The sequence below is a fragment of the Pinus tabuliformis genome, chromosome 1_1 (assembly GCF_031772625.1).
Source record: "Pinus tabuliformis cultivar Carrire ecotype Pingquan chromosome 1_1, CPIR1, whole genome shotgun sequence".
NCBI lineage: Eukaryota > Viridiplantae > Streptophyta > Pinopsida > Pinales > Pinaceae > Pinus > Pinus tabuliformis.
Genome location: NC_142297.1, coordinates 973,303,143 through 973,314,523, shown reverse-complemented (window position 1 = coordinate 973,314,523; position 11,381 = coordinate 973,303,143). Strand labels below are relative to the sequence as shown.

At 35.5% G+C, this 11,381-nt stretch overlaps 1 protein-coding gene across 1 annotated transcript; it reads right to left on the bottom strand.

Annotated features, from left to right (window-relative positions):
* Positions 1 to 6,620: 6,620 nt before the first annotated feature.
* LOC149217755 (uncharacterized) lies at positions 6,621 to 7,196 on the bottom strand. Its single transcript, XM_089391409.1, has one exon. The coding sequence runs from the start codon at positions 7,170 to 7,172 to the stop codon at positions 6,621 to 6,623; it is 552 nt and encodes a 183-aa protein (XP_089247535.1). The 5' UTR covers positions 7,173 to 7,196.
* Between the last annotated feature and the right edge of the window lie 4,185 nt (positions 7,197 to 11,381).

The window sequence follows — 11,381 nt, the reverse complement described above, 5'->3', positions numbered from 1 at the left end:
CAGAGCACAGTTTCTGCAATGGTAGAGATGAGGAAAGTGATACTCGTTGTAGTATCAACACTTGAGAGCACCATGTGGAAACCTTGTGTTGAATTTGGCACCGTGTAGAAAGCAGTTGTCCATGTGCATGGCTTATAGCAGTGGAGCAAGGAGATTGTCCAAACTCTAAGGAACATACATGTTCTCATCACCCATGTGCAGGAATGGACAATGAGGTAATGGAGCCTTGCTTCACTTGCCAAAGATGATGAAGCCATAGGTAGAGATGGACAAAGAAAAGATCTGGATGCAGATCGAGAACTATGAGCATCTTTCCCTGATCATTAGCAGCATACAAGCTTCATATGCATGGTTGTATAAGAGTTTGGATGTCATGGTGAGGATGTAAAGGATCTCATCAATTGGTTCCCTCACCCAAGCCATTGAGAAGAACCAAGTCCGGCTGGAGGTCGACATGTACATGGAACAGTTCATGCGAGAGGCCACCGACGATGACTTGCAGCTAAGTGCAAAAAACATGCAAAGGTACATTGGTGGTCCCACTATACTCAAGGCAATGTTGTACATGCTTCACGATGAGTTCGTCAAAGATTCCAAGACCATATACCCACGTGCTATGGAGGAAAGAGTATGCTAGAAGAAGGACACTATCAAGCAGTATGGGGACACCATAGCGCAGTACCAAGCTTGGAATCAATATGCCACTAAGAGTCATCAAGTGGAGGTTGCCAAGTTGTTCTTTACCCAAACTCCGGAGTCATAGTGTTTTGTCATGTTAGGTTGTCTCTAGCCCATTTTGTCCCACATGGGTATATGTGGAAAATGTATATTATTATAAATATGTTGTAATTGAAATTCCAAGTGTCATTAGTGGAATGTGAACAGTCACTATGTAATGTAATGAGTTATTTGTAAAGGAATTTGAAGACTCATGAGGGTAGTCAAAGAGTCACAAAGGGGATTTTCAAGGGTCACCCCACCCTTTGCTATAAATAGAACCTCATAACTCATAGAAGGGGTTTTTAGGAACCAAGATTTTGGCTAGGTTTAGGCTTAGAGAAGGTTTGGGAGTCTTGTGATGAGCCTTGGCTTCTCCACATTGTAGAGAGTGTACACTTCTTTGGAGGAGCAGGCGGTGTTCACTGTAATGTTCCACTATTAGGACTAGTGGTTGTCAATGGTGTATGTATGGATGGAACTTTCACTTAATAATATAACAGATCCAACACATTTTCATGCATATGTTGTTATTATAGTTCAAATATTCTGGTTACTTTAGAAATGTATGTTGTTTAACTTATGCATTTGTATGCAATTGTTAAAATCATGTTGAAGGTATGTTGTTGGATTAACCCATATCTTTGCTTTGTGGGCTATTTCACTTCGATCATGTGATGTCATTCTGCTCATGTGATTCTTTTAGGCTGCGTATTATTACAGGTTTCTAAGGGACACACTTCATTTTCCCCTCCATGCGTTAGAACCCCCATGCATCTCACTTGAATCGTTGCAAGGTCACACACTTGCTTCCGACCAAAGTCATTATACTTACTCCAAACAGTCTGAGGTCTAGTTGGGATTTCTTACCGGGGAGATATCCCTCTCCAAAGCATTAGGAACACTTCCTCTAGTAGAAGATTTCAAATTCTTACTAGATTTGGAAGAGTTTCAGGAAGTACACTAACTAGTTCAGTGTTGGTGGTCATCCTTAGGCCACGCCTCTATACCAACATTTCAAAGAGCACATTCATCTGAGTGTTTCCATGCATTTTTGCACTTTTTTGTATTATAGCTCTCTTCTTGGACTCGCACATACCCCTTTAGATTAAGGGGGATAATGTTGGACACCTAATCCGCTAAGGGTTATGATGAGGAAGTTGAACAGTTAAATGGAGTCCAAGAGACCTTGGAAGATGAATCCAAGAGTCACTCCAATGTATTATAACTGTATATCATGTGAATAATATATGCATCTAATGCTTATCTTTCATATTGATCTTCGCCATGGTTGTGTTTAATAGAACCATAGACAAAGGACATAACATAATACCCTAAGGCCCCCCAAAATAAATACCAATACACATATGACTCAGCAAGGTGTCACCCTACATGAACTAGGAAGGTTCAGGTTGCCACAATGTTCAAGGCGCATAATATGGCCAAAATATAGAGATAAAATGTTGGAGAATTAAACCATTTTGACATAGAGAGAAACGAGGGGCTAAAAGGAAGAAGAGTAGTTTCACAAGCCACTAAAAAATAAAGGGCATTGAAGCACAAAAGACAAAAAAAAACACGCGTATAGTAAATGAGAGAACCTGAAAATAATTACCTCACAAACAAATACAAGAAAATACAAATTAGTGAATGTGAGGAAAGCTAGTACCCTAAGCCGTGACCCAAGGTAGGTAGAGACAACTGAGATTCAAGAATCGGGAGTTGAGAAATGTCCTCTTCAAATTCGTTTTTTAGATACCATTGTGTTCATGAAGTTCCTACATGCAAAATGTAATGGATTCCAATCCTTATATAGGGTCACCATCGAAAAGCTCAAATAGGTAAATTAAGCTCCTAGGTTCATGGGGAAACATAACTTGCATGCAATTGTGTGACTTTGTCATTGTTGCTCCAGACACATGCAACCCCACAGTGTAAAAAAAATACAATATCACTCCATATCTTTGCTAATTTACAATGGACAACAAACTCCATTGGTAAAAGAAGATGGAAAATTAATCCCACCCACGGGAGGGGTGAAAACTAGTCCAGGAATAAATGCCAAAGACCTCCAAAGAATAAAGTAAGACAAAAAGGTTTTGAAAAATAAACCATCACAATAAATAATATAAATCCTTACACGCTACGTGCATGGGAGGAGCTAGCCACATCACGCCCTTTTAATTGTAATGGGAGAAGGCGTCGTGACAGGTGCCCGTTCTAACTTCGGTTAACACCTACCTATCTTCTACGCCACTTGTGTGCTCGTTCATCACTTGGGGCCACCTACATGCTCTCGTTCATCAACCAGATAAAAAGGAATTTAGGAAAAAGTATAATAATATAATATTATTGATAATTTTAATAAGAAATAATATATAAAAAAAAATTTCCAAGGAAAAAGCGTAATTTTGATTAGTAAATTAACAAAATTACATGTTGTACTGGCTAAAAGCAGCAGCATCATGTCAGTGACCAGATGATAAGCAGAGACGAGCAGAAAAAACAAGATAATGTACATGGTGGGGGGAGCTATGCTTTCCGCCCCTTCTTTTTTTCAACCTTGTGCCATTCCCCTTGGGATGGCAACGAAGAGACCAGAGCTAGATGGAGTCCGCATCCATTTCGGTGTTGTCCTTGTCAGAGTCTGAGGTATTTGGTGTATGGAGACGCTTGATCCCACTGATGTCCCCCTCGTCTGGGAGAAAGTCGGCCTATACCCTGTGGTTCTTTACAACTGATCGGTCTTGTGGAGATCCCCCTTGTGAATCAGCTTCCATTGGAATCTAACTTTCCTCTTGTGGGGAAGTTTCCTCCAGGGTTTCATCATCCTCATCTTCAGGTTCAAGTGGGGGGTATTGCCATCCTTTGGGTTTTTTCCGTAGGCTCTTTTTCCTTCTTGTATCCTTTTTGGCTTATGGGCACAAGTTGTGTATATGCCTTGTTTGTCTACAACTCCTACATCTGAAGGTTTTGTTCTCGTAGTCCAAACTCTGTGTCCAAATTTGCTTGTTGTGGATTAAACAAATGTTGTCTGGAAGGCCTTTCCTGAGGTCAACCTCAACGCATATTCGTGCATAGGTGAAAATCCTTTCCTTTATTCTTTAGGAGTCCTTTTTTATGAACTATCCAAGGGTATTGCAAATACCAGCCAGAACTCTATCCTCCTAGAAATGAAGAGGGTGGTTGTGCATTCGGACCCAAACTGGCATCCTCGAGATGACCATGGTGTTTGCGTTGAACTCTAGCAACCAGGGAGTGGTGAACAGGTCGGTTGAACCCCCAAACCATGGTCCTTCCTGTAGAATTTTGTCTCTAGCTTCTGGGGATGGAAATTTAACAACAAAGAAACCTTTGGAGCAGAAGTGGATATCGCATTCTAATGACCAGTTTGTTAAAATCTAGTGGAAGAGCTCTACTGGTTTGGGTCAGAAGCAGTTAAATCGACAAATAATAGCTAGAGATTCAAAGGAGGCGCATTGCTCATCAGATTCTGGCATATCAATGTTTAATTCAGGGTTGTTGTTCAGTTGCTCCACTATATAGGGGTTGGGACCATTTCCTGTCTGTTTGGATGGTTCAAGGGCTGTCTTTTTCCCTTGTAGGATGTTCTTGAAAGATAGATTCTCATGTGCTTGCTTCTTTTTTGAACGTGAGCTTGTCTGTGTGCCCCCTCTCAGCCCTGTTCTACCCTTGGTTGTAGCCTCCCCACACAATCTCAGGTTAAGAATAACGGTGGAGTTAGCTCGTATTTGATACTCCTTCAGGGGATGGTGGTCCTGTAGAATTTTTCTTTCGAACATCAAGACCTATGAGTGGTGAGGGTATCTGTATTTCCCCATGATGCTTTGCTTCAGGTTAAGAACTTTGTCTGTGTTATAGACCCAGAGCAAACCAAAGGCCCCTGCACGAGTTTTTTTTAAAATTTGAAAGCAGTTTGGGCTTACCTGGTTCCCATAAGCCATTTGTGTCTTCTGGAGCAAGGAGAGAGCTTCCCCTTTGAAGGCTACGGGTGTCTGCGATGCAGGGGGAGAGTTGTTCGTCTCCAAAGCTCGGTCTGAACAGAGCGTGATGGGCTTAACAGCTCGCGAGTAAACCGAAACCCCGGGGTTGCTCGTGGAGTGGCCGCCTGCCGATACTGTGTTCATAGGTGCGATGTTCGCTTGGAGGGTGTAGGAGCCGGCTTCCCAGCCTCCGGTCCCTGAGGACTGGGGGAGTGACCTACCGGAGTCGATATTCTGCACCCAGAATCCTCTATGGGCTTTCCAAAACTCTCCTTGCAGCCTGTCGTGGGTAGGTGAACCCCAAGCCCGACAGACAATAGAGTCGCTGAGCAAAACCCCAGCGGAGTATACTTCCTATGTTCGAAACCTGCCGAAAAAAGTTTGCTGCCTCTGTCGCCTGGGAGCCGTGGTCTGCTGGGTCGGCATGCAGATATACCAGGAAAAGCTTGAGGGGCGTTCTATGAGGTGGCCATAGGGAGAGTCTGCCACATAGTCCCATCCTTGCCTTTGCCGCCATGAGTGGGGGTCTTCAAGCCTTCCCTTCAAGCCCTCCAAGGAGTCGAGGTGGGTGGCGGAAACTAGGAAACTCTTTAAGCTGAGAAACCCTAGCTCCAATTTTTTCCTGTCATTAAAATTTTGTTGTTGACACTTTGTTAAAGCTATCTTTGGAGGGTAGAATGAGATTGGAATCAATCTTCAAATAATATAAAAATATTAGAGCCATAATATCTACTTATTTTCCAAAATAGTAATATTTTCTTTTGTAAATTTTTATATAATTTTATAAGATTCATTGAAAATATAATAAAACCTATTTTCATTTTTTTAATTTAATTGGAAAAAAAATATATTTTGAGTTATTATTAAATCTTAATAGATAATAATAATATAATAAATTTGTTATATTACGGTGGTAAAATTGCTTTATAGCTTTTAGTGGGTTTTGACTTATAAAATAAACTATTTTTGATAGTGGTTGATTCCAAATGTATTAGTTAAAAATTTCCTTTATATGACTTTTACGGAAAAACTTAATTTTACTTTTAATAACAATTTTTTCTTTTTTTTAAAGGAAAGATTTGCTTAACTTTGCTATTCATAACATTTTTTCCTTTTATTTTTCACGTGACAAAATTATAAGCGGTGAAAATAATATATTACCATTAAACTAAAAAGGCAACCTTTCTAAAAAAACCGCCTTTTTTCATTAATTTTAGGATGGAGGACATAATTAAACCCAAAAAGTCTGCGGGAGAGCGACTCATAAAGTCCATAAAAAAAATTGAGACCTTCCTTATAAAGACGCGTTTTGTACAACTTTTTCGCCAAAGTGGCTCCACATTGGCCTACGAGTTCAACAACTACATGTTTTTCGTTCAAACCAATCAGTCTCCTAATATCCTTGCTGCACCAGCTGTTTGCATGGACAATGACATTTCAGCTCATTTTTTCGCGTCTTTTGCACTCTACCTTCCTCATCGATATCGCAAAATTTTCCCAAGCGTTCGAGAGGCTTTTGGCCGCAGTGGATGCTGAAAATGTAGTCACATGGCCTTTCACATTCATGTTGCAATTAACTGCCTCGAGATTAGCAATAATTGATTCTGGGCAGCAATCAACTTTCGAAACTGGCGTTTTTGAAAGTTCTGTTGTTCCATGTGGCTCCCACCGGTGTGAACACCAGCTGGAACGATATTCATTCCTTCGATTTTTTTGTGACAGTTTGTGATATAATCATAGAGACATTCATTAACTTCTGCCCCATTCCCACCCACACAACGCATTTCCAATCATTAATCAGCTGAAACAACGACTGTAAATGAAGTAGATATCTAAATGTAATGTAGACATGGCCATTCCTCCTTTTTTGATTTAGAGGAAAATCACGATTACCATCGATCACAGAGTCTCCGCAATCGTTTCCAACTTGGATTGCCATTGGGTTCGGCCTCTACCCCTTGGAATTGAGATTGGAATCGTCGACCGACTGGACATACAACTAACTGAGGAATAGTGGTGTTCCTCTCCAGATTCATCATTTTGGCTATGAATATCGAAGAAAGGTTGCACTTGTACTTTAGCTTTACCAAACCCACATGACAATCTTCTGCTTTGTCTCATCTTCTTCTGTGCTGATAGCGTAATGCTAATTTTGGAAAGAAGAGAAGCCATGTCTGACTCCGTCAGCGCAAACTGTAACTTCCGCTGAGGAAGAAGAAAATACAGCTGACCAATCTGCAATCGATCATTATCGCTGAGAACCTGGGAGATGTTCTGACCGACAAATAAACCGTCTGAGTTACAGATGAAGTGGTCCTCATATTCTTGCAGAATCTCTTGGCTTTTCGGTTCTTGAGAAAACTCCTGGATGCTCCCATCCATCAGTATGAGCTTTGCAGTAGACGCTGGCACGAATGAACTGGTGGCATTTGAAGAAATGCAAATCCCCATCTTTGGAATTCAGATTAATTGATTCTCATCAATTAGATTACTTTGTTACCGAGTACTAGAAAATACCGTTGTCTATATATAGAGAAGGGTATTCACCTAACTCAGATAAACCACAGGCAGGTTTTATGTGCGGTCGTCAAACCAGAGACGGTTTAAGAAGTTCATATGAGATCGAGAAGCGGTAACGAAAACTGTGGGTTACCCGATCATTTGGTGACCATTGAGCGTCGGCAATACCGCCTGATTTCCAAAAAAAGGGGATTTTGTTTTTTGAAGTTATTAATATAAGTCTGGAGTTATGCTGGCCAGCACTTGATAAATTGTGATAATTGATTTTTGAAGTTATTAATATCAGTAAGTCTGGAGTTATGCTGGCAAGCACTTATAAATTGTGATAAACGCACCTACTTCATTTTCCGTTTCTATTATGCGGGCAAGTTGTCTATCGACAAGATAAATTGTGATAAAGGCACCTACTTCCTTTTCCGTTCTTATTGTGCAAGCAAGTTGTCTATTGGCAAGAATTTTGCGTGGGATCTCCACCAAGAGTTTTGTTCAGAGGTTTGATTCGAATAATTGAGAAAAAGGGATGATCATGTAAAAAAATATTACACAAGAATTTAAGAATTTTGGGGACCAGAAATAAAAGAATTTTGGTGAAAGGGCATTCATATTCATTTGTATCTACAATGTTCATTTAAATGGTACAATTCTATAATATAGAAATGAAATTGTTTCATTTATTTTATATTTAAGTTTTATTAAAATACAAAGTGGGAATAAAATAAAACCCAATATGTAGTAATTGTATTAAGACAGAAAGGTTTAGTATCACTTCATTATTATATAAAGTGTTAAAAACATATATATCACCCCCTCAATCGTAAGTATGAACTATTAATTATAGCAATAAGGTAGGATGGAACTGGTATCATTTCCAACTCTCAATTTTGAAAATACTTGAATTTTTTTGTGGTTTGGCCAAACATTTGGTGATCATTATGCAATGACAATATTCCCTGATTTTAATAAAAGGGTTTTTGTTTTATAAACTTAATAATAGCAATAGCTCTTCAATTATGTTTGCTAATAGTTTAATGATTGTAATTGAGGTAGTTATGTGGTAGCTTGCATGCGGTTACTTTTTTTTTTATATATATATATATATATATATATATATATTTTTATTATGTGCGAGTAGCTTATTGAAAAGATAATTAGATGAGATTCACTCAAAGCTTTACTTAGAAATTATTTGAATAATTAAAAATAAAGATGATATTCTTAAAAAATAGAATATAAGACTAGACAAAAAGATATATAAAAATTTAATAGAAAAAAATAATAAATCATATTCTTTTAGATTCTTAATGCTTATTTAAATACTAATTTTATAATGATAACACTTCATTAAAAATTTTATAATAAATTTTATAATGATAACACTTCATTAAAAAAATAGAGTGATAGAATATAATACATTATTAGGACAATCTCCTCACCAAATTGATTAAATGGGCATGGTGAAGGTGACTTGAGAAATCTTCATGAGAAAGCAAATCATCATGCTTCAAATTTTCAATGCATGGATCGTTATTTGTATAACTAGATGAAATGTAGTTATAACCCATACATGGCACTGAAATGTAAAGCCTAGGAATTGGTGCAAAATGTTTGAATTTTTTTCAAAGATATGCTCGTAGCCTGAAACATTTGGCAGCTTCACCGGCCTAAATCCTCGAGTTATGGATTTTGGTGATACGATCTGTTACGTGTTTACATGCGCATCATATACTGGTGTTGATAAGATAAACTGTACTGATCACAATAGGAGTTAGTAGCTTGGTTAGATTAAACATTTTACTCAGAAGAGTCTTCACATAGGTGATTTTTATGTGAAGTCTTTCGTTATCAAGTTCATTTCATAATTAGTTTTAATATTGAAGTAGTTCTTATAAGGTTAATTTTGTTAATTTATATTATTAAAGATTAATAAATTATATTGGTTAGTCAAAAAAAAGTTTATTCAAAATTCAAGTTCATTTTATAATTAATTTTAATATTGATGTTTTTTTATAAAGTTAGTTTTATTAATTTCAATTTCAATTAAATATATTATTTAAATTCATGTTATTAAATATTAATAAACCATATTGGTAACTCAAAAAAGTTTACTTAAAATTGTTCATTGTGATGAATTTAAAAGAACACTATCAGAGAATTAATCATGTTCACCTATATTATTATAGATTAGATGGTGAGAGAGTTTATTGGGTGCACTCTTAAAACATTCTATATATTAAAGTATTAAAGTTTCGAGTTAGAAATCTGGTAAAGATAAATCCAACTATGTGATAAAATTTAAGATTTAAAATTTAAAGTTTATAATATTTGGTTTATGACATTAGGGTTTATCACTTTGAATTAATTATATTTCATAAATAATCAATTACATAGATATAAAATTTGATATTTGGAAGTTATCATATCTTATTTCAAGAAATGTAATATTCAATCATTGCAATGATTAAATGAGTAAGAGATTGTCATTTATAAAATTGAATAAGTGGAATATATTAAATGCTTTTAAAATTTGATATGGAAAATAGATATTTTAAAATAACTGAAATGGGTTAAATGCATCATTTGATTTTATAATCCATTTAATTATCAATTATTTATAATTCATTTAATTACCAATTCTTTATAATCTATTTAATTACCAATTACCAAGTGGAATAACATTTAGTTTATAACATTGGGGTTTGTAACATTGAATAATGGTAGTTCCTAAAAATCAATTAAATGGATATTGAATTTGATAGTGGGAAGTTATGGAATCTTGTTTCAATCATTTTAATATTTGATTATTGAAATGATTAAATGAGTATGAGATTTTATTTTATAAAGTTAAATAAGTGGAATACATCAAATGTTTCTGAAAAATAGATATTTTAAAATTTTTAAAATACTTAAATGTATGATGTCTTTGTACAATTTATTTAGTTACCAAATATTTGTAAAATCTATTTATTTATCAATGATTTTAAAATTTATATCCCATTGTTAATTTAGGTTTTAAAATTTATAGATAATTATAATTATAAAATTTATGAAATGATTTTATTAGGTTTATACAATTTAAAGTTTGGTCTATAACATTGGGGTTTATGGTTTATATCTTGAATTAATCCTAGTTTATAAATATATAATTAAATAAATATAAAATTTGATATTTTGAAGTTATAGAATTATATTGGATTACTAAAACGATTAAATGAATATCAAACTTTATTTTATAAAGTCAAATAAATAAAAATACATTCACTATTTCTTATATGGAAATTTCATATTTTAAGATTATTAAAATAGCTTAAATGCATGATAGGGTTGTATAATCCATTTAATTGCCATACATAATAAGAGAAATGGTTGTGAGCATTGAAATCTATTAAATATGAAATAGTACATTGAAATATCTCATGTGACACTTTCTCTGAAAAGGTTACTAGATTTTAACAGCAAAGCAAATCTCCTAGACCAAACTTCTTCTCCAACTATCTTCAAAAGGACAAGCACAATAGATCGCGAAGCTAAAACACCAATGTCCCAAGAAATAGAAGAGATGAAGGAGATGAAAGATAAAGGAAGTTGGAAGACCCTACAGAAAAAAAGAAAGCTACAGCACCAATCTCGCCAAGAAAGACGAGGAGCCAGACAATTAAAAACTAAGAAAATTATAGGTCCGATAGACCAATTTGGTCTCAGTGGACGTTAACCACTATCATCATCATCATCATCATTGAAATATATTCAATGACAATTTCTTTGAAGAAGTTACTAGATTGTATGCCCATGCTCTTCAAATATATATATATATATATATATATATATATAATGGTTTATTATATAATTATTAATAATGAAGCATAGTCCATTAGTTAAGTATAGACAAACATAGCCAAAGTACCTAGAAGTTGATGATCTTTCTATGTGATGGTTATTAGCTTGAACCATTCTGCTTCTGCATCTTGCTATAACATCTCCAAAATTATGACATATAAAACATTCAACATTATTCATCAGAGGGAAGAATGGATTAACATTTCCATAGTTAGGAGTAAATGATTTTCTTTGAAGGTTTCTTTCCTTGGTTGTTGATGGGTTGACATATTATCTCCTTGTTGAGCATTTCAAAATTTGCACTAT

Coding starts and splice junctions, on each gene's coding strand:
- LOC149217755 (XM_089391409.1), bottom strand. CDS start 7,172: ATGGGGATTTGCATTTCTTCAAATGCCACCAGTTCATTCGTGCCAGCG.